The sequence below is a fragment of the Trachinotus anak genome, unplaced genomic scaffold (genome assembly GCF_046630095.1).
Source record: "Trachinotus anak isolate AG129_WGS33_773 ecotype Australia unplaced genomic scaffold, CSIRO_AGI_Tana_v1 ptg000025l, whole genome shotgun sequence".
NCBI classification, from domain to species: domain Eukaryota; kingdom Metazoa; phylum Chordata; class Actinopteri; order Carangiformes; family Carangidae; genus Trachinotus; species Trachinotus anak.
In genome coordinates this window covers 5,799,829-5,823,533 of record NW_027273876.1, presented here as the reverse complement: position 1 = coordinate 5,823,533, position 23,705 = coordinate 5,799,829, and the positions used below count along the sequence as shown (strand labels likewise).

General features: G+C 42.3%; 2 protein-coding genes across 5 annotated transcripts in view; one reads left to right on the top strand and one right to left on the bottom strand.

Moving 5' to 3' along the window:
- The first annotated feature begins 465 nt into the window (after positions 1–465).
- LOC139608377 (neurabin-2-like) lies at positions 466–20,716 on the top strand. Of its 2 annotated transcripts, none has more exons than XM_071462052.1 (11): positions 466–623; positions 2,032–3,518; positions 12,237–12,369; positions 13,945–14,065; positions 14,340–14,444; positions 15,995–16,127; positions 17,498–17,650; positions 17,765–17,818; positions 17,942–18,171; positions 18,263–18,359; positions 19,236–20,716. In XM_071462052.1, the coding sequence occupies exons 2-11, from the start codon at positions 2,145–2,147 to the stop codon at positions 19,284–19,286; spliced, it is 2,451 nt and encodes an 816-aa protein (XP_071318153.1). In that variant the 5' UTR covers positions 466–623; positions 2,032–2,144; the 3' UTR covers positions 19,287–20,716. The 2 variants fall into 2 exon arrangements, with proteins under 2 accessions (XP_071318153.1, XP_071318152.1); XM_071462051.1 differs by lacking the exon at positions 466–623 and adding an exon at positions 1,660–1,786.
- Positions 20,714–23,705, bottom strand: part of prdm9 (PR domain containing 9) — a 5,499-nt gene continuing 2,507 nt past the window's right edge. For all 3 annotated transcript variants that reach the window (XM_071462049.1, XM_071462050.1, XM_071462048.1), the window contains exons 5-7: positions 23,637–23,704; positions 23,278–23,468; positions 20,714–23,128 (exon numbers count right to left, since the gene is read on the bottom strand). In XM_071462049.1, the coding sequence (XP_071318150.1) occupies positions 21,021–23,128; positions 23,278–23,468; positions 23,637–23,704 (2,367 nt within the window). In that variant the 3' untranslated portion in view covers positions 20,714–21,020. The remainder of the gene's footprint in view (positions 23,129–23,277; positions 23,469–23,636; position 23,705) is intronic.

Genomic DNA, 23,705 nt, shown 5'->3' with positions numbered 1-23,705 from the left:
TATAATATACAGAAATAACAATTCTTTTGTTGAACTGACTTCCTTAACTCTGAGTCACTGACAGACTTTGCTGCAGTTACAGTGATAAAAGCACTTGCATGTTAAAGCTAGATGGCACTGCTGCCTTACTGAAAAGTGGAGTACATCCTGTTTGACAGCGCCTCTGTCAGCTCAGGTTTATTCCTCTTTTTACCGTCCTTCACACTAGATCCTCGCCTGCTGGGAGGTAAAGTGGACAGTGTGATAAAAGGGGATGTGGGTGACAGTTTCATAAATATGAAACGAGGTATCTCGTGTTTTTCTTCCCTGTGTGTGAAACAGCTGCAGGAGTGTGACGGCCTTGTGGGTGAAATTTTAAAAAACTGAGACCAAGGTCGTGGGTAGACTGAAAAGCAGCCCTGACAGAGAGAGGGGCATGCTTTGTCTGCCTTCAGTGGTCACATTTAACGCGTCTATCGGCTCGGATGCAGAATGCGGGAAGCAACAATGTGGCTGCAAATAACGGATGTGTTATTGGCCGCGGAGGCTTGACGTGTGAACTTTACTGGGTCCTAATGCGAGCCGCGTTCACTCCACCAGCTCAGTGTGGTTGTCCAGGGGGCTCCAACGCTTTTAAAAGACTGGTAAGTGTATGGTCAAATATTTAAAGTGAATTTTAACCATTACAGGGTTTTTGTAAAGAATTAAAAAAAAAAAAAAAAAAGGTTTTGTTTGTGTAGGTGAGGAGGGGGCAGCCCGGTCAAGTTTGCATTTAAGGCTAGCAACAACTAACACTTGAAATGACAGTTTATCCATTAAAAACATTATCTATTGCTTTTAGTTTTTTCAACCACCACATTTGCAGAGCTAACAGTTATTACGGTTGTTTAAACCACTTACCATTTACTACTGTAGCTTCTTCTCCTCATAACTTTTAGCTAACTACCTTTATCTTTTAGCCTTTTAAATGTTTTGCTATTAGCTTACCATTTCCGCTATTTCTCCACATCACAATTTCATCTCTTTATTCATTATTTTTAGTTTTTCAACTATTTATCCACCACATTTATTTGACAGTTAGCAATTATTAATTACTACTTTAGCTTTTTTCTTCATAACTTTTGGCTAACTATTGTTTATTTATCCTCTAGCTAACAGTTGTTAGCTTACTGTTGTTTAAGCCACTCATTTACCACATTAGCCGTTTTTCCTCCTTATTTTTAGCTAACAATTTCAACTGTTTTGTCTATTTCAGCCGTCTATCTACCACTTTTAACCTGCATTTTCAACTGTTCAATTTTAGCTTTTTCAACCATTTATCTGTTATTTTTTTTTAGCCTTTTTTCCTACTTTAACCATATCGTTTCCACCATTTCCCACTTACTTTTAGCTACAGCAGCTATTTCAACTTTTTATCCATAGCTTTCAACCTTTCAACCATTAAGATGATCAATGCTTTTCAACAGTGTAGACTAATGTGCTAGTTTCCAAAAGCCACTTTCTCACTTGAGAAGGAAAGTGGTCTCAGACATCTGGACCCCACTGTAGTTACAAGTTCCCCTGGTTGGGAGTCACTGATTTACTGTATATTAGAAGTGAAACACTCATCGCCAAGTACAACACATAAGTTATGGTTAATGCACTTCTGCTAAGGATGATAAATTAGGACTCTGCTGGGTCGGGCGCTATGACCCAGCTGCTCCCTCCTCCATGCAGCACACTCTGCCGCTACGAGAGGAGGACCAGAAATCTGCAGCTCACAGAATGAAGAGATCAAAATGATGCTGTCTGTAAAAAGGGATTAAACGTAAGCAATCTGTCGTCAGCTGCGGCAAATCCGCGGTCACTACTGCTCTACTTTTCTGTGCAAATATTTTTAATGACTAATGCAATTATCTGTGAAGGTTAGGTCTTCATTGTGTAACTGTAAGCGAGCTAATGACAGATGCATCGTGCACACTTTCTCCGTAGCATTGGACGAGAATTGCAGCGGATGCAAGCAGGCCTTTAATGCGATCTGTTGTTTTTGTTTCTCCCCATCTGCCGGTCTAGTCTGGGCGCCACCTCGCTACTATCGGCTGCTGGTGGATAAAACAGATTTGCCACCGGGGGTTGAGAAAGGAGACATGCCGTCGCTGAGCATCCATTGCGACGCTTGACTGACCATGATGAAGACCGAATCCACATCCAAGAGCACCGGCTCTGGCTCTACACTCAGGAGCCCATCCCCGCACAGGAACGCGTACGAGGCGGGGATGCAGGCCCTGAAACCCGTCAAAGACAATGCTGCGAATGGGGACATGCAGGAGGGCCCCCGAGGGCGCAGGTACGGCTCCAACGTGCACCGTATCAAAAACATGTTCCAGCAGATGCAGACCACATCCCCAGCCGACGCAGAGGGAGAGGAAGCCGCCAAGACCGCCGACAAAACGGTGCGCCTCTCCCTCCCCAGAGCAGGGAGCCTGAACGAAAACGTGGACCACAGCGCGCTGTTGAAGCTCGGATCCACCGTGTCTGAGCGCGTCAGCAAGTTCGACACCAAACCAGAAAACGGGCACCAGCGGGCCTCGTCGCCGAGCTACTCCAAGCTGCAGGAGACACGCCGCATCTTCGAACAGCAGCAGGAAAGGCAGCAGCAGGAGAAGCTGGTCACCACCAGAGTCCTACTGAAGACAGACAAGGCCTCAGGCTTCCAGGATGGCAGGTTGGACGTGGTGGCTCGTTTCAATGGGAGCACAGAGTCCCTGGACAGCTTGGACACCAGTGAGGCCGTGTCGCCTACAGTCAGCCAGCTCAGTGCTGTGTTTGAAAGGGCAGCCGAGCTCCGGAACAACCTCCACCGCCTCTCCTCTACCCCACCGCTGCCCTCTCGAGGGGTCAGCACCAAGGTGGGTGTGTTGAACTCCAAAATAATCACAAAGAGGGTTAGTGCCTTTGCAGCAGGCAGCCAGGAGGAAGAGATAGGCAATCAGAAGGGCCAAGAGAGCCCCATTGGGAGGGTGACCCCCCCCTCTGAAAGCATTAATGGGGGGCAAAGTGTTGGTCAAAGAGCCCCAACTACTGAACTTTGCAGTAATGTAGGAGAGCCAAACAAGCAGAGAGAAAAGACTGTTTCAGATGCAGGTGTTAAGGCCAGAGCTGAGATCAAACCTGAGGAACATCCTGGGGCCAATGAGCCCAGCAGCACAACACTGCAAGGTGACATCCGCATCTCTGTGGAGAATGGAGAAGCTGCTGCTGAGAAGCAAAGCTCTCTAAAGGGAGGTGAGATGCTCAGGCAGGAGGGGGAGATGGCTAAGGATGCTGAGGAGGAGGAAGACAGGACACTGAGAGACGACCAGTCGGGCCGTGATTCTGTGGATATCAGTACCTACAGCGCAGTGGGGGAGGACTTCGGAGGAAGCCAGGTGGATGAGGAAGAAGATGATGGCGATGACCGCTACGAGCCTGAGTCCAGCTGTGTGGAGATTGCTGGGCTGCCTGGGGAGGAGAGCCCGCCTGCTTCCAGGAAGATCCGCTTCAGCACAGATCCCATCAAGGTGAGGATATGCTGTATTCCCTGGAAAAACACAGCATTATTATTATTATTATTATTATTAAGAGTAGGTAGAATATGAAGATGCTACCATTGAGACTGTACCCCCAGAGCCTCTCTTAATTGGGCTGAGGATATCTGCTTAGTACTAATGTCTGTGTTCTGGTGTGTGTTTGGTTATTTTTTTCATCCTGTGTGTTGTGAGGCTTGTTGAACTTGACCTTAAAGCTTATCTACAGTGGTACAGTCAGGCAGTGTCGCTGTCAGCTGTTTTAATGAACTCACTCAGCTTCTGCCGGTGTCAGAATGATGCTGACATTTTGATTTTGCCCTGTTTCAACACAGGGCTTTGCACACTGCTAACACCCTCTCTCTACAGTAGCTAATGGATGATCCTGCATTCCTACTGTGCAGCTGACATGGGCCCCTAAAGAGCTGCGATGTAGATACTTATCTGAAATGTGGTGGGAGCCGCTTCTGTAAATAATTGCTGGGGGGTGGAGGACCAAAGAGGCCTGGATAATTAGCCCTGTTTTTAGGGAAGTGTATACTCTGCCATGGCCGATGAAAGACCGGTGGACAGTGTGTGAAGCGCTAAATGAGGAATGGAGTGTTTTTATGAGTGTGAGCGAGAGAGAGGAAGCGAGAAAAGAAACTGTGATCTCTTCTTGCACCAGTGAGATGAGAGAGGAGAAGAGACAAGGAGGAGGAGGAGGAGGTAGAGTTGATTTAAAGTGTCTCTCTGTGTCTGGGGGTGGTGTAATGATCCAGAGAAGAGCATCGGATCCTCTGCAGATCAGTCTTGCTGCTCTGCTCTGCCTTGAGGTCTGAGCCATACAGAGACTGTGCCAGCTAAAGTGGGCCCTGACACTGTACATCACACACACATTCCCTCACACAGAAAGCAATTTTCAGTGACTAAGGGCTCCTGTCCCATATCATGACCAGTCAAGTTGAAAGTTGCTCTTCCTCTCTTCTCATGGATGCACATTGGTCAGCAGTGCCTTAGTCACTAGAGCCTGATATTTCAAAATGTGAGAGTTTTAAAAAATCAGATAATGACAAATAGGTGGACATTCATAACCACAAACACTTTCAGCAACAGTACCTCATGTTTGGCAATTTAAGACAGACCGGAGCAGTACACTTTTAAGAAATTGTCTTACAATTTGGGAAATACCCCTATTTGTTTTCTTGCTGAGAATTAGATGAATAGATTGATATCACTCTTCTTTGTAGTCTTTATCGTAAATAGGCCACAACCAGCAGTTGGTTAGGTTAGCATGTTAGCATGTTAGCATAGCACAAAGACTGGAGTCAGGGGAAACAGGTAGCCTGGCTCTGTCCAAAGGTAACTAAATCAACCTTCCAGCACCTCTAAATCTCTAAGCATATTTCCCAAAATGTTGTAGTGTTCCTTTAATATCTAACCATCATAACTAAGATGACAGTAACGGTAAATATGGCATATTTGAAGTGCCTGAAAGCTTGGTTTCCAAATGTTTCAAATGAAGTATTTTTGATTAAACAACCAAAGTGAATTTTACTAGTTATTTGCTTAGTTAGGTCTCTCTTCAGTAACATGTTACTCTTAACATTTGATTCTTATATTGTTAATTTCTGATTGGTATATGGCAATATGTGATATCACATCTTTCATACAGAGCCAAACCACCACAAATCAGTGGATAATAGTGTGTTTAAAATCCCACATTGTAAGAATCTAATAGAGAAAACAGTCTTTTAGAGCCTTTAACATAAAATTTAACGGTATGAAATTTCAAGTAGTAAACATCCCTGAAAATGAAAGGCTCCTTGTGGACAGTTGTTGGTCGTAACGCATCAAGAAATATTGCAACTTGCCAGCTAAAGGCAGAGAAGAAGAAGGGGATTTCTAGACAATGTAAACAATGCTGGTTACAAAATATGTAAAGATGGTGCAAATTTTTTATGAGGAAGGAAATGCATTCATCATGTTAGTGAGGTGTCAAGGGAACAAACAATGTCTGTGAGGAGAAGTACTCTACACATCTTCATAAGGAGTCTTTAATATCTCTACTTTTGGACAGTGTCTACAAATAAAAACACAAATACAACATTTTAAACTTGAAATAGCCTATAAAACATACAGCAATTTCTATGAGAAATGAAATTCTGACATATCTGTGATTAGCTGTTGTTGAGCTCTAATATCCACACAATCTGGAGGAAACAAACCGCCCCCCCCCCCATGCTGAATATCCCATGAATCCCATTTAAATCATGCCTGAGCTTAGCATGCCCATCATGCAAGTGTAATGCAGAAGGAAAGGGGAAAAACAGATTTCTGTTACATTATTGTAACCTCATGAGATCAAAGATGGATAGCAGGAGGAAGCATTATGTATGGTGTGATAAAGAAGTCATAAAAAGCAGAATTTGGTTTTGACCCTACAGCCATCATTGGAGAATAACCTCCCACTGTGTCCTTTCACACTGTATCATTGTGGCCTTTGTTATGGAGATTGATGCAGGGGTGGATGAGAGTAAGAGTTGGGGGGTGGGGGTTGTTGAGGTCAAATGGGAGGGGCGTTATTATACAGCTCAAATGTCATGCAACTGTATAACTGCCAGCTCTTAAGTCACAGTGTCATTGGTTTCTCTTCCAAACAGGAAGTGCCCATTTTTAGTGCATATTTCCCCTCTGTGCAGCTTTTGGCCACTGTAAAGTCTTGTTGTGGCGATGGCGGTTGGATGTCTGGGCGCATGTCTTTCTTTGTCCCCGTTTTACACTGAACACTCCTCTCTGTCTGTCTGTCTCTCTGTCTCTCTGTCTGTCTGTCTGTCCTCTCAAACTGGCAAAAATAGCAGTTCTGCTTCGGGTAGAGTTCACACTAGACCCTTTGTTTGCTCCTCCTGACACTCTTTCTCTCACTCCTTCTTTTCTCCTTTTCGCTCTTTGTCACTAGTCTCCTACTGTTAGTAAAAATAGCAGCATTGTTATCCTCACAGACTTGCCTCGCTTTTCAGGGGCCGCCTCCTTGTTGAACACAGGAAGCTGCCTCTCATGTCTTATTTATTTGTTCAGCGTGTTTGTTTTGGCTTCGTTCTATATCACTGAGTATCAGTATACTGTAGTTCATGATGTAGTCTGCTGGCATGTAGTTATTTTTAATTATTTATCTTATTGTTAGTGGAGAGCTTTTTTCAAATAAAAGTAAGATAACATAATCTCCACTGGATTTGCACTGTGTTCCCTCCAAACCAAAAATAATCAGATTTGTTTTTCATGCACCAGAATCACCTTGCTCACTCATCACCTAGCCCCTCTTACACTTTTTTACCCCACAAAATCAGCACCACAACATACACACACACTTTCTCGTGGGTTCCTGCTGCCTACGCAACTCTGAACAGGAGTCCTGCCAGCCTGCTCAAAGAACACCTATGATTTTCTTTTATACCATATCATTAGCACAAACAATGACTGTTCTCATATTGTAATATTCTCAGGGTATTGAAATTTGACATAGAAGGAGGAATTGCATCATTTTAAGGCTGCTGTCACAGTACCCAAAGTGCAACCTTTGGTGGTTTGTGTTTTCTGCTCAGGTCAGCCAATGAGGGATCGTCCAGGGAGAGGTAATACATCATCATATGTCAAGGTATCCTCAAACTGTCTATTACTTAGACTCAGCGGGCCTGCAGTATTTCATACAGTGCATTACTCACAGCCAGGAGGGGTGAGAGAGCAGACAGATTATCAGCAAGGTCAGTCTGTCCCATTTCTCAGTCCTGCAGTGGTGGTGGGTTGCAAGCATTTTACATGATGTGCCCACTCACTCAGGTTACCGCGACAAGCCACGTTATGCAATGTGTTGCTCATGATGTCTGAGTGCTGTTATGTCTTGTCCAACCTGCCATCATGTTGTCAAGCCTAAAAAAAACAACAGACACTGGTTACAGTGATCTGTGAGGCTGCGGCTGTACTGTACAGAGTGGTGAAGATTTACATTAAATACATCTTTCTTGTTGGTTAGGATAATACTTTTTTGACCCCCATGGAGAAATTAAAGGATAAGGCTGACATTTTTCTATATTTTTCTCACTGTCAACAAATCTTATAAAAAAGACCAAAACAAACAATATGTTTGTCAGACTATCAATACTTAGAAATACCACACTTTCCCTGTTTATTGAGGACTATTTTCATATGCAGATTAATACAAATTTAGTGCTCACAATAAACTACAGTTCCCATGTGCATGGTATGAAGGAATATATTATCTACTGCAACATCTCTCATTTATGCATTTTTTATAGCTTTGGACAACAATGGAGGTCAGTGGCAACTGTACTCCACAGTATAAAAAAATAGTGGTATGCAAAATAAAACGAAATAAAATTCAAATCTGTAAACGTGACTGTGAATGTAATACAAATTACAATAGTAAAGAATATAAATGTGAATATATTCACACAATTATATGCAATATACCAAACATAGTTTTAAAGTATCCCTCCACACATTATAATGCTATTCAGTCCTCTGTTGTTGACCTTATTCTCCTGCTGCTGTGTCTCTCCCCAGAGTCAGCGCTAAGCCTAAACATGACTGCTGACCAAAGACTGGCCTGCCAAAATAGATGGGCTCTGGTGCCATGCAACCGTTACTATGACAAAGCCACCATATCCATTTTGTTGGCTGGGGGCGACGGCAGCTAGGGCCACATCCTTATTTTCTCTCTTCATGTTGCACATCTGGGATCTGAATTAACCCCCCAATTTAAGGAGGATTTAGAAGCAATTACCTAACACTTCTGGGCATGTTTAACCTGTGGTGGTAGGGAAGGCAATTAATGGTAGTGTCATTAAACTGTTAAGAGGAATAGTGCTTCTTTTGGTCTGCATAGGCCTTCATTGACAGCTCAATGAAGCATCACACAGGCATTCTGACCATAAGAGAAGTGGAATAATTTCAAGACAGCAGGAGCAGCCATTTCACAGATCTCACATTATGCGTGGTAATCATCTTAATTCACTTTGGCATTTAAGGTAGAAGTGAAGAGTAGCAGTGAGGCTCCCATGTTCGAAAACTGTTGAAATTATTGCAAGAATAATATGGGTAATATAAATGATGGCGAGCTGGGTGCTACAGTATGTGGAGAGACAGAGTGGAAACACGCTATTTCTGATGTGAAAAACCATTGGCACCACCTCCACACATTCTATTGGCTGAATCCAAAATTAGATCTGTTTTTGGAGAGTTAAGAGGGAAAGAAACACAGCTGACATGCTGCTGTGGGAAGCGGGGGGAGGAGGGGTATGGACTTGCTAGTTACACTACCACAGCGTTACCCAATTACATCGTAGCCAGAGGGCCATCAAGATGGAACCGCACTGTAGGCGAGCAGAGGCCTCCAGAGCAGGCTATCATTTAGCCATCTCTCTGTCACGGCAACTGCATTGTAAAATGTTAGTTGTCACTTACTGGCTGTTTTTAATACCCTTTATAGTCCCAAGTGGGTGCTCTTTATAGATGCAAACACAATCTGTTAGCTGGTGAGTGGCTCGAGCTAGCTGCCCACAGAGCTTTTGTAGGACATCCCAGGCGGCTGGTAGCAGAGGGAGGGAGGAAGGGAGTTTCCTGGCCATCTGTTAGCTCCTCTGACCTACTATCTGCCACAACTGGAACAGTGTCCTTCTCCAGCCCTGCCTGACCCCCCCCCTCCCCTGTCACCATGCCTTTAATCCCAATGTTTGTCTTCCAAAGATAGCCACCTCACCGTTCGAGGAGCTCATCTACTACTCTATATGCTTAAGTGAGGTTGGGGTAAGAGGTTGCATCATGCAGGATCCCATTAGTCTGTCTGCCCTGTGTGGGATCATTGTCCAAACAGAGGAAGAAAATCTTCTCCCAGGAAGTGAAAGTGTTAATTCTGTGTCAGTGAGGCAAGAGTGTAGCCTGGCCTGCATCACCGTGCCACTCCTGAACTCGCCCAAGGCCGCAGGTCACAACACACATCCAGTCTTTGGCTGTTTTTTTCCCAGTGCCACGTTAAATGCTGCTGAACTTCCTCGTTTGATCCTTCGCAGCATCGTGGGCGTAAAATGAGGGCACCACAAGCCACCAGCTGTGGCCTCTTGATCTTTAAACTCAAGGACCAGGGCCATGGGAGAGCGTCACAGTAGACATGCAGGCTTGTAGTGCACTGTTGTTGTTATATGCTTTGGTACTTACAGTAGGATGCAAACAGTGCATTTTGTGTGTCTGTAATCCACATTCTGCTAATCCCTCTAAATACAAAGGTAACCTAAATCAAAAGCCATTAGACTTCAGTGCTGCTCCCATGCTATCTGTCAGCTAGCCTAGAGCTGTCCAAGGGCAACAAAACTGGCCTTTCAGCACCTCTGAAGCTCACTAATTATCACATTTTATCTAAATGTGCTAGCTAATATGTGCCAGACTTGGATTTTGTTACTTTTGTACAGAGTCTGTCTAGGTGTCTCCAGTCTTTATACGATGCCGAGCTACACAGCTGCTGGCAGTAGCTTGATTGACATGCAGAAGTGAGAAGTATCAATCTTCTCATCTTAAGCAATTGTTAAAGCACTGCATATTTGAATTCAATGATTTTCAGTAGTTTTTGAAATGTATTTAATATAAAGGAATTGCTTTTTAAAATTTGCCTGCATTAATTGAATAGTTTGACCCCAGCCAAACTCTAAAGTAGATGTAATATTTATGCTCGAGTTTTATGCTCATCACTTGATCGTGTGAACAGACTGATGATAAGATAGGGATGTGGCTTACGGCGATAACATTTTAAACTCTATTCTTATGGGTGAGGAAGGCTTAAGAGTAGAGGCAGAAGCTTGTACAGTGTTCAATGATGCATGAAAGTACAATGATACTGAATAAATCTGAGCGAGGAGGGGCTGGTTACATTTCAAAGGCACTGTCAAAACTGACAGGCTTTTTACTGTGGGGTTGCTACGGAGACAAGGCCCATATGACTGAGGGGTAGCACCGAAGCTACTTTAACACAAACAAACAGAACCAAACAGCTGAGAGAGAAGTGAGAGATGCACAGGATGAAGTAAACAAAGACTCAAGGAAAAAGTGTTAAAATGTGGTGGCAGAGGGAACAAAGAATTGTGGAGAAAAAAGTCTAGAAATTAAATAAAATACACGAAAGAATGTGTGAAAGGAGAAGGTCCAGCACTGAATTAGTGTGGCTAGTGGACCATGCAAGGTGGTGCATGCATAATCACCTTGGAAGACTGAAAGTGAGGCTTTTAAAGATTCAGCTTACTCTCTCTCTCTTTCTCTGTGTGTGTGTGTGTGTGTGTGTGTGTGTGTGTGTGTGAGGCCTGTGAACAGCAGCTGCAGAAGGCCTCCATTAGCATGCTGGAGGTGGTTATGTAAACTGTCATGCTGTTAGACCAGAGTGAATGTGGGAAGTCGGGCCCTGGAAACAGAGGCCTCTGTCTTCATGGGAGCAACTTCAGTGGTTGTGATTGATTTTCTCCCAGTGTGTTTGATACACGTTACCGCTGTGAAATGATATGGCTCTGGGGCCTCGAGGAAACTCTGCGGCTGTATCAGTTGAAATGGTCGATAAATTTGAATTACATTATGTCTGCATTAACAGTAGTGGTTAAGTTCTTATCAAACCATGAATCCAGCTTGTCTGTCTCAGCTCCACAGCCTTTGAGCATTTGGTGCTGACCAGATATAGTGATAGAAATTTAAAGTTGTACTGTATTTCTGCTTAAACTAATATAAATTGTACTATTTGTATTAGTTTAAGCAGAAATATATTTCAGAAAGTAAACTGAAGTACTGGTTTTGAACTGTGAACTATTCATGTGTCCAGTTTACTTTGATGTGGATTTGCATTTAATCATCTATAGTTAAGTGGCAATCGACAACTTTTCTATATAAGTAAATCTGCATTTTGTCACTCCTGTTGATTTAACATTTACCATGCTCCCCGCAGTGGACAGGAAGTCACATGTTTTCTGTTTTCAGTAACTGTTGCTATATTTGGGACCAATGCAAGAAGAACTGGGCAGCAGTAGGACAAAACAGTGATGGCTGCAAAGAATAGAAACAGGCACCTACAGAAACGCAAACTTCTAGTAGCAGAAAATCAAGGAGACATTTTCAGTGCAAAAACACAACAGAGAGGATCAGCTGTCTTATAATGGAAAAAAAAGTTCATACCACTCTCATGTCTGTACAGTCAGGAGACGGTTTAGCTTAGCTTAGCACAAACCATGGCAGCAGGGTGAAACAGCGACCTTGGCTCTGTCCAAACATAACCCCCCACACCCCCCGTAAAACCACAAATTGTCATTTTCACACTCAAGTTTTCGAGTGGGTAAAGCAAATAGGATACAATGTCCTAATGAGGCTAGCTGTTTCTGTCTGTTTCCTGTCTTTGTGCTAAGCTAGCTCTCTCCTGGCTCTAGTTTCATATTTAATGGACGGATATGAGAGTGATTTCAATCTTCTAATGTAACTCAGCAAGAAAGCAAATAAGCATATTTCCCAAAATATCACACTAACTGTTATAAAGAAAAACAATCTCACAAATTGTTGTAACAAACAGTTTTTCAAGGAAATCCCCACAATTATGTACAAATGCTTAAAAAAATCCCTTTGCCTTTCACAGTATGTCTGCCTTTCAGTGTTTTCATTCTCAGTCTGACCCAGCGTCTCTGTTTCTTCCTGCAGGTGTTTGCCACCTACCCCAACGAGGATTACGACAGGCGTAATGAAGACGTGGATCCCATGGCAGCATCTGCAGAGTACGAACTGGAGAAAAGGGTGGAGAGGCTGGACCTGTTCCCCGTGGAGCTGGAGAAAGGTACTCAATGTAGTGAAAGCTGTACTTTCTCTTCTGAGTACTCATCAGTATTTGTCCAAATTCTCTTTGTACAAAGCTTTCCACAAAAAACCTGGGTTTGATCAAACAAATAATTCTTATTTATTTTAACCTGGTTGGGGCACTGGGTTGTTAGTTTGCATTATATTTGGAAAGAGCAGAAAAGGCATTTTACACTCACAGAAAGGCATTTGAAAAGGAATTTTGGTTTATCAGATTAACGTCCCACTGAACAGTGTGGGTCGTTCTGTTTTGTCTGTCTTTTGAAGCCACATGACAAAAATCCTACATTTGGTTATTACTTAAGTAAAAAGGGCCTCAGTGTTCATGCACTGCCTTCTGCCAAGACAAAGAAAGTGCAATGGCTTTACCTTCCATCTCTCCCCAGCGAGCCACTCTTCCAACATCCCTTCAACATTATGGTACATTAATATATTTATAGAAGACTATATTTAGAATTGTGTACGGGGCAGTTTACATGGGAGACCATATGTGACCATACTCAACGGATCTGCTGCCGTGTGTACTGTCCACATTAATTTAGTCAGGAAAGTAACCAAGGCTCTAGTTATTGGTTCAAAAGAGTAAAGCGAGAAACTGTGCTCACAAATTATTCCACTATCTCAGCACATTACACTTCTGGCAGGAAATATGAATATTATCACTAAATCTTATCTAACTTTCCAAACACATATAGCAAAGGTGGTTTTATTGCAGCTATAAATCAATATTCAGCTCAGAAAGCTACTGTCACTTTGAAAACTGACAAAGATAAGAGCTCACATGCTTTTAGTGGAAGGATTGTTTTAAGATCCTTCTAATACTTTAGAAATGTTTTAATGGACTTGCCCCTGAATATGTATGTTAATTGAAAAAAACTGACTATTTAAATTGTCTGTTGTTTCCTTGCAATTGTTTTCTGTAAAAGTCACTTTAGCTGTAGTTCTTGTATAAAGGAGCTTAAGAAAATTTACTAATTTGTCATTATATACTACATCTTATTTAAATGCAGTATATATGTAGATTATACTTATTAAGATCAGGTATCCTGTGGATCTTTTGACCACTAAGAATACTATCAGCAAGCAAACTTTGATATAAACAATGCACGATTTAAAATAGTCAAAAATTGGCATTGTAAATGTTTTATGAGGAAGGAAATGCATTGTTAGGCCTCAAGGGCACACACACAATGCATTTTGGTTAGTAACAATGAATGTGAATATAACTTGGTTGTTTACCAGAAAATTTCATAGGGCACCTTTAATTTTGTTCTCATCTGTGTTAAAGGGAAAGGAAACTTGTCTTTTACTCGCTAAATTTATCCTGATGGTGTGGGGAGTGAACTGGCAATCTTTCAGTCACAAGCTCATTTCTCTGAAATTAGTCCACAGCTGCAAATCATTACCAAACATGTAAATCTCAAGACTGATGGCATTGCTCCTACTTGACTCACAGTAACATGACAGTATAACAAATTTAAACAAAAATCTGTCAAATGTGGATTACAGTAACAACAACAGTATGGTAACAGCTAGTCTGGTGTTCTCCACTCAGATGGCGATGGCCTGGGCATCAGTATCATCGGGATGGGCGCAGGGGCTGACATGGGCCTGGAGAAGCTGGGCATCTTTGTTAAGACAGTCACAGAAGGAGGAGCAGCACACAGGGATGGCAGGTATGTTTATTAATCTTAAATTCACTTTGGGTTGTCCTGATTCTCTGCAACTGACACATCCTTGTTCAAACTTTCTCTTCAAACTGAAAGCCCTTTGCTTTGTACACCATATGTCAACCTGATGTTCACTGCTTCCAGGAGTGGTTAGTTCATTGTCTCATTTTGATCCCTGCCAACTGCAAATAGGTCTTGCTGCCAAGCATGAGGACTTATAAATGGAGTTTGGCTTGTGTGGGCTATGATCCTAAATTTCTCTTTCTACCGTCTCCTCCAGGATCATGGTGAATGATCTGATTGTGGAGGTGGACGGAACCAGTTTGGTGGGAGTCACCCAGAGCTTTGCCGCCTCTGTACTCAGGAACACCTCAGGGACTGTCAAGTAAGAGTTACTCTAATTAGTCATGTTTTTATTGCAATTACATTGACTCACTTTCACACCAAGAGACACAAATCATCTAAACACTCTAGGCTCAAGGGAGGGCAATGTTGGTCGGTCTGTCAGTTGCTGGATCCACTACTTCGGCTCAGACTATATAATGAATATCTCATTAGCTATTTCTTGGATTGCCATTAAATTTTGTATATTCATGGTGCCCAGAGAATTAATCATTCTGACTTTGGTCCTGATGTTTCCTCTAGCACCACAATAAGTCAACAACCATTGGATGGATACAACATGCCAAACCAAAATGCAAATTACCTGCAGAACACCAACATATAAGCTTTGTTACTGTGAGCATGTTGGCATGCTGGTATTACAGCACAGTACAGTAGCTCAAAGCAACGTTATGCTCTTAGTTAAATGGACATTTGTTTTTACAATTTCCATTTTGCAGTTGCCTTGGGTTTCACTATCCATTGCCACAGCTCACTATGACACACAGCATTCTTGCTTGAGGAGATGGTTTCCTCTTGATATATACCCATAGCCAGCCTTACACGCAGGACTGACTTCTACCACATCCTGCCCATTCAACTTACCAGACTGTAGATTTCTATCTCAAGTCTCAAAGGGTCATGATTATACCTTTCAGTAGTGAAAAACTCCTCTTGGAGACAGTCTGAATAAGGTCCAAAGATTCCACACTAGTCACAGAAAACATGGTTATCAAATACAGTTGGCATCAAAAGTATCATTTTGAAATGCCAGGGGGCTATTTGTATCCTGGCACTTTGACGTTTTGGTGGAGCTGACTGTTCCCTTTGTGCTCCTTTTGTCATCTAAACTCATTCATAATTCAGCCTTCAGTGGTCAGCGCTGTTGGGGTAATTGTTAGTGTTGTGTGACTTGTGAAGATCAGAGACCTCCATAGATAGCTCATACATTATGGATCTGCTGCAGTGATGGCGAAGGGCACTAGAGCTCAGACCTATTCATAAAAAACGTCAGGGAGACAAATAGACAGCGGCAGGAAGTGTGTTTGTGAACATTTAATTACCCGTTAGTGCAGCAGAAATTGAAAGGCTGCAGCGGCTGGGTTAATAACCGTTTGTGGCTTCATCATGATTCGCTGTACTTTTCCCTATTTACTGTCTTTAATTGGACAAAAAATTGTGAGCCTCAATCAGGAAGCATATAGCCTCTATAATGAACTGTATGATGAGCTAAAGGAACAGGCCAACAGCACAGAGACCGCCTTTGTTCATGTATAAACAGGAAGCCATTTTTTGTCACCAGAGAGCAAGCACATTCCTTACTGCATTAATACATTGCACTATACCACTCTAAGCAGTGTATTATATATGAAAAACTCTCTCATGGTCCTAGTGGAACCAGTGTCAGAAGGGAAAAAAGGGGCCATCATGTATTATTTAGCATGCACATACAGTATCATACCATATCAGATGAAGGTCCTCTGAGCATGATTTGGTTTTAGTGGTTTGTAAGCGAAGTTGTTTGACCTGGACTGGTGATTTTTCAAAACACAGGTTTGTGATCGGGCGAGAGAAGCCGGGTGAACAGAGTGAAGTGGCCCAGCTCATCCAGCAGACCCTGGAGCAGGAACGTTGGCAGAGGGAGATGATGGAGCAGCGCTACAATCAGTACATGGATGAACAAGAGGTCAGTCTTCGCATTCAGGGCTGAATTTAAAAGAAAAAAAAACACTTGTGCTGGATCTAGGTGGCCAAACAACTTGTTTTCATTCTTCAATCAGTGGTGGTGCAATGTCTACACACGCATGGTGCAGAAGTGAGGGTGCAGTGCTTACTAATCCATTTTCCTCCATCCCCTCCCCCTCCACTTGCATGCACAAACACATGATTGTGATAACAAAAACCAGATTTTTGAGAATTCAATGTTACATGTTCACTACTAACTTCAAAATTCTTAAAAGAAAATTTGGATATTTGCAGCAGATCAATTCCAATTATCTGGAATTGATTGCATTAACAAAATTTTAAGTATTAATATGAAAAATTGGACTATTGCTGCTGAAACCTAGTCCAATACTAAGCTACTTGATAACAGAATAAAGGCATCACTAAATAGCAATTATGTTCATGTAATATTTTTCAACCCGTTCAGGCACAAAATACTGTCTTAACATGAAAACCAAGGCAGATTTTTTAAATCATGCATTGGTCCTGTATGTCCTTGGTTCCCCTTCAGGATGAAATTCATCTCAGTACCATTGTCAACAGAAGTGACTCTCTCTGCTGTGGCTGTGTTGCGTGTCCTTTTGGCGCAAAGCCACTCTGTTGTGTCCAGCACGTAGTATCAGTCTGATTAAACGATAAGCTCAGCTCCAAAATGGGGACAAATCAGGATGACTCAAATTTTGTGACCCAGGATGTCCTTTGCTTTGTTAATCATTGTGTCTCAGATTTTCTCTCTCCTTTGCTTTTACATAAACTGAGCAAAAACTGTCAGTAGTTTCATTATAATAATAGAGAGGAAGTTGCCTCATTGATGAAAGGGTGATGGTGGGTGGTTCTTGAAAAGCATTAGGTTGTATAATGGAAAGTACAGTCTGATCTTTTGAATTTTGCACCATCTAGTGTCCATTTAGTGTCATAGCACAGACATGTGCTTTCAACAGCACCATGAAGTACCTGTTTGCTGTCTTTTGCTATTTCCTGTGCTGTTTTCTTCAAACATTTAAGAATGGATGGAAAGAAACGTTTGTGTTTTTCTCTTACAAAGAAAACAGTACAATGTAAAAACAAAAGCAAAATCTAACAATCTGTCTTCCTTAAATTCAGCTTTCTGTACCTAACTGATACTGGTTGCACTTTTGAATCATCCCTCTACACATCATGTCCCATGGGAACATCTGGATTGACAATGATGTTAGTTAAGGAAACAAAGTATATCTTAAAGCTTGCTAATGATAAAAAAACCCCAAAACTTTACATTGCAGCATGAAGACACGTTTGCACCGCACACCTCATATAACAAATTCTCTCCTTACCTCAACCTCATCCCTGCAGGGTGCTGAATATGGCACAGATGAAGAAGAGGACGAGGATGAGGAGGTCAGTCCGCCGTATCCCAGCGCCATCGAGGTGTTTGACTTGGCAGAGAACGAGGACATGTCACCTCTGGAGACAGACCCTGAGAAACTGGCCCATAAATACAAAGAGGTGAGCAGTCATCTGCTTAATTGGAACATTTCCTGTGTAATCACAGCTTATTTCCTCTGATGTGCCTAATATTAACACATGTATTTAAAACTGTCTCCTCTTGTTGCGGTAAAGCTCCAAATAAAGCATGCTGTGACCCAGGCTGAGATCCAGCAGCTGAAAAGAAAGGTAAGCTGTTAAATTAAGATAATATCAAATCATTATTTTATATTAGATTATAGTTAGCACTCGTCAGAGGTGTGTGTCTGTTTACTGTCTTTACTGAAACGGATGCGTCACCTCTCTCTCCAGCTGCACCACGCAGAGCAGGAGAAGCAGCGCTGGCGTATGGATAAGGCTCAGCTGGAGCAGACCCTGCACGAGAACAAGGAGCGCATGGAGAAGCTGGAGGGCTACTGGATGGAGGCTCAGAGCCTGTGCCAGGCGGTGGACGAGCACCTGAAGGAGACACAGGCCCAGTATCAGGCCCTGGAGCGCAAGTACAGCAAAGCCAAACGCCTGATCAAGGAATATCAGCAGAAGTAAGAGAGCTTCATTACGCAGACAAGAGCTAAAAGAGTTCTGTGATTTGAGCTAAACAGTCTTGACACGGTCATCTGCTGCCTTTAACAGGGAGATTGAGTACCTGAAGAAGGAGACCCAGCGTTGTGCACAAGTTGGGGCTGAGGCCTCCCTTCTCAAAGAGGAGTCTGGTCAGCTCCAAGAACAGGTATTGGATGTGACCTAGATTTAGCCTACTTTGCAAGTGCTTGTAGCTTTTACCTTTAGATATAGTCAATGGGTAACACAGTAAATAATTAATGTGCTCAAATACAAAATGTGAACAAATATAGACTTTGCAAAGTGGCAAGGAACATGATAATGTCTCAGAATGAATTTGGTGCATTCAGTTTGAGCCTTAGCAGCACACTAGGTCTCAAACATAATGACTACAGTGACAACATATACAAGAGTTATGTGATGAAAGCCTTTTTTTATGAGTCTGATATTTATTCAAGCAAGAGTAAATAGTTGTCAGTTGACAAACTACAATGATATATTATTAATCAAAGGGCTGTTATGGTCTTTTAATTGTGAAACTGAAAATGTATCACCTAATATGGTCTTGTCTATATACTTGTACATATTTTAAAATGTCAGAGTTTATCGGTTAGTATAATGTCACATCAGTAAGTTTGTGAGTAGTTTAGAGTCACCAAAAACTGAAAAGGTGTAAACACCAAAAAAAAGACAGTATTTTCAGCACTCGTGAGACCAATTTGGCACAAAACTGCTTCTTAAGTCAGTCTTGTGGCATTTACACAAGCCTTAAAATAGTTTTCAATGAAGCTTCAGCAATAACGATGAAAGAGGACCATATTTAGTCAGTATGTTGAATTAGTTATTAAAAGCCCAGTGTGACTCACACTGCAGCATGTAAGTGATAACATCTGATCAAAAAGAATTTGTTTGTTTGCCACCATTTTGAAAGAACTTCAGATATATTTTAATGACGATAATGTTTGATTACAGATTAACTGTATTGCTCACACACTGTGACATAATGAAACATTGTCATCAGTGGATTTTCCTCTCTCTTCCCTAGGTGGCCGACCTGGAGTGCAGGGTTGAGGAGCTGAAATCGGAACCTTTATAAAAGCCTTTTTTCTGTTTCGTATCTCACAAAGCAGAACTTTGCCAGATGAAGTAGAAGATAGTGTTATTGTACTTTGAATGAACTGCAGGGTATTTCTTGATTCCAACCTGAGCTTGGTTTCTGGTCGCATACTGTATATGTGTCCCCAGGCCTCGTATTTCAGCCACTTAACCCTTTTAACCATGTTTTTCTGTTAACATTTACGGGAACGTGAAGAACGCATTTATCATCATCACAAACACAGACTCTGTTGAGCTCTAGATGTACTGTTCCTTTTTTAACTTTCAGAGTTCAGTATTTAATCCCTTAATTTGTGGTTTTGTGACAGACCAGGCTGTTGCTTTTAATTGCCAAAAAACAAATTCCTCTTTCTTTTGCCTAGTTTTGTGACCTTTTTTTCTGAGTTTGTACAGATGTGATACTGTGTGGTTTAACAATCAGTTTGGTTTGTAAAAATTTTTATTATGTGTATAACATTTAACATAATATAAACTAATGAGATAGAGGGTTGTTGTATATTTTAAGTGATGAAGATGTGTAAATTGGACGGAGATTGCACTGAAGAAGACATCACACAAGGTGCTTCACTGGAATGGAGGAATTAACGGAAACGAGTCTGAGGTGTCTTTGAAATTGTACAAACAGTAACCCAACCTTCGTAGGGGTCGTGTCACTTAACCTTGAGAACCACCTGCTGCCTACCTTTCAGAAGTGTTTGTGTATTTTTTACACATGAAGACTCACTATTCAGCAACCAATCCTTCAGTTTCAACCCCTCGCTTCTTTCAAAAACAAAAAAAAAAACTAAATAAATAAGAACCACAGAGACAAGCCTCCACAACTGCTGTGCCACAAATGAAAATGGACCCCCCCCTCCCTCAAAATGGATGTTGTCAAGGACTTGTGTAACTGGTATTAGTTAGGACTACTGATATAAGAAACATTAGTGGACTGGGATGTTAAAGAAATCGTTACCAGCAGCAAAGTTACAGATTCAAAAAGCTTGTCTCTAACCAGCAGCTGCACTTGACACCGCTGTGTGTAGCACATGGAAAAACACTGCCAGGTTTCTACCTGTTTCAATTTACGCACAGTTTAAAATGAAATTGAGTCTACTTGTGTCAACTGTCATACCGGTATGTTTGTATAGTTCAGGTAAGACTGAAATATTTTACTTAATATTTATAATATAGTCAAGGTGGAAATTCGAGCTAACAAGGACAAAAACTGACAAAATCAATGCAAAAAGCAATGTTCAATAGACAAAGTTATACTGTGTCATGTAAAAAAAAAAAAAAAAAAAAAAAATAGTAGATCTGGATGACATTGAAAAAAAACAGGCATGGTTATGAGTATTTTCATAATATTAAGGCTTGTACAGTGCACATGCTTTGCATTGTATGTTTTGTGGAATAAATGGTCAACAGTGATGGTCAAGCTGGTTGTTTTTATTTCAAAGCAAGTTGGCATAAAACAAGAAGCATTTGTTTATGTGATTGCATCTTTACATTTTTTGTTATTTGCAGAAAATACATTGAAATGGTTTTATTCAGATTTGCCTCTTTCATATAAGACAGAAAAATATATTTTTAAACAGAAAAATCCCATAGTTTGGATATGAAATGCTTTACCTTTAAACTAACTTAGGTTTAAATAATGTTATGTACAGAACACTGAAAAATTCTCTGCAGCTCTTCTACAGTGCCTCCACTAAGTCCCAACAATGAGATCTGATTACAAGTGCATCTTCTGATGGTGCCTCCTGAGATGATAGTTTCGTGAAAAGCTCTTTCCGCACTGCGTACACTTGAACATCCTCTGTCCCAGGTGAAGCATTTGATGAGCTTTGAGACTCTGCGGGCGGCTGAAGCTTTTGCAGCACTCGGAGCAGCTGTAGGGCCTCACGCCCGTGTGCTTCCTCTCGTGTCGCTTCAGGTCTCCCGACTGCCGGAAGCTCTCTCCGCAGTGGGTGCACAGGTACGGCTTCTCCCCGGTGTGAGTCCTGAGATGCACGTTGAGCTGGCCCGTGTACGAGAAGCTTTTGCTGCAGTGAGGGCAGCTGTATGGCTTCTCCCCTGTGTGAATGCGCTGATGTTGCTTCAGACCGTAGTGGTTGGTGAAGCCCTTCCCGCAGTCGGTGCACAAGTACAGAACCTTCACCTGCTGGTAGCACGTGTGAGACTTCAAAGCTTTGGCGCTCGCACAGCTCTTCCCACACTGGGGGCAAACATAGTCCTTCTCCCCCTCCTCTTTCTCCAGGTGATCCATCAGGCTGTCTGAATCGCACTGTGATAGATACTCCACAGGGTGGTGCCTCTTGATGTGTTTAATGAGGTAGCTCTTCATCGTGAAGGAGAACTGACAGAAGGAGCACGGGAAGAGCTCAGACGTGCAGTGATACTTCATGCACGTGTTGCTCTTCTGATGCTGTTTAAGGTTCCCAGATGTAGTGAAGACTTTGTCACAGCGGTCACAGCTGTAAGATTTTGCATTTGCGTGCACCGTCTGCTCATGTCTTCTCAGGAAACCAGACTTGTTAAAGGTCGCTCCACACTGACCACACTTGTGCTGTCTCAAAGCGCACTTGTGTGCTTTGAGATCATCTGGGTTTCCATATGTTCGCTTACAGCGGTTACAGCTGAACCATTTATATTTTGCTAGTTTTCCATTTTTGGCAGCAGGTGCCTCTGGTTCAGTGCAGCTCGGCTCAGTCTGAGTCGGGCTGGTTAATGGCTTCTTGCAGATGTCTGCTCTTCGTTTCGGAGCAATGAGCTTGGTTATGGCAGAAATTCTAGATCTAGCTCCGAGACGCTGAGGCCTCTGAGAGGGAAGCTGTTGGATGGATTCGACTGCTTCGGACTCTGAGGGTTGTGGAATGAAGTCAGGATCGTGGCTTTGATTATCATCAGCAGGCACTGGATCGCCATCTTGATTTTCCACAGTGGTATCCTCAGAGTGATGTTCACTGATGTGCTGCTGAAGAGTATCCACTGAAGAAAAAGTCAGTGAACACTCGGCACAGTTAAAGGGCATGGCGTTTGATTCCTCCGGAGCCTGATTTACTTTTTCTTTGCTTTTATTTTCTCTTTGGTGACGCTGCAGGTGCCTGGTCAGGTCGTTGTACTGGCCAAAACACTTCTGACACACAGTGCAGACATATGGACGCAACCTCTCATGTACAGTCATCTTATGCTTTTTGAGGGAGGCTTCATTTGTGAAGCTCTTTCCACAGTCTGAACAATTGGACTGGGACATTTCTGCTTCTCCTGCAGAAGCATTCTCAGTTTCAGTTACATCCATAGCTTCTTGGAGATTCTCACTTACATTCCAGTCATTCGTTTCATCAGTTACAGCTGGATCTGCAGTTTTAAGGAGTTCTGACCTCTGTGTCGAGCTCTCTGTCATCTCACTGAGGATTTTGTTTTGATGAGGAGCTTTTAGCACAGCCTGCTTTCTGTGAACTAGCTGGTGTCTGATTAAGCCAGACGCCTGGCTAAAGGTTCGCCTGCACTGTGTGCAGCAGTAGGGACGCTTGTTTGAGTGGACACAAAGTTTGTGCCTCCTCAGGTGCGGCATTTGCTTGAAAGTCTTCCCGCAATCACCACACGTTTTGGCCTCAATGGGATCTACAGATAATACCACCAGGGGTGCTACGGAGTGACCCGAGTCAGCATTGGAAGAGGGATTTTCAGGTTCAGCTCCCTCAGTGGCAGATGTTGCACAGTCCCCTGTAGGCTGTGAGTGGAAGTGCTCTGTATGTCGCTGGAGGAAGGCCTCTGTAGTGAAGGACAGCTGACAGTGGGAGCACAGGAAGATCTGAGATGCTGCAGTCGTATTACTCTCTACAAGTAAGAGGAGAGGAGGAAAGCATTACTGTCACACCTGTTTCGAGGAAGTTTTGCCTGGTACACAACCAGTAAAAACATAATTGTTCAAATTAAAGTCTTAAAGTTTTTTTTTGTGACTAGTGAATCTCTGGTAGTAAGGTTACCTGCTGAATTCAACTTCATAAACCACATCTGGTTCCAAGCTTCACTAAAATGTGTGAGAAGCTTGCTGCTGGGCCACACCATCAGCTCGTCTCCAGGTTGTATGGTGCGACAGCAGTGAAACAGGATGCTGCCTTTGTACTGGACCGCCAGCAAATTAGTCTCATCTTTATTACGAGCACAGTTGACATATCTGTTAATGAAAAAGGAGGTTTAAAATATTAGGTGGAACAACAGAGGTTGAATATCGACATGGACAGATTTTTTAGATGCTCTACAAAACCCAAAGCATGCCCACAGTTTCTTTCATTTTTTTTAAACTAGTGTAATTTAAATAATAAAAGTAATTTAAATACTTTACCTCATCCAGTTTGAGTGTGTTTCGCGGGCACCATCAATGTACTCATAGTCATGTTTTCCTTTGTGAATC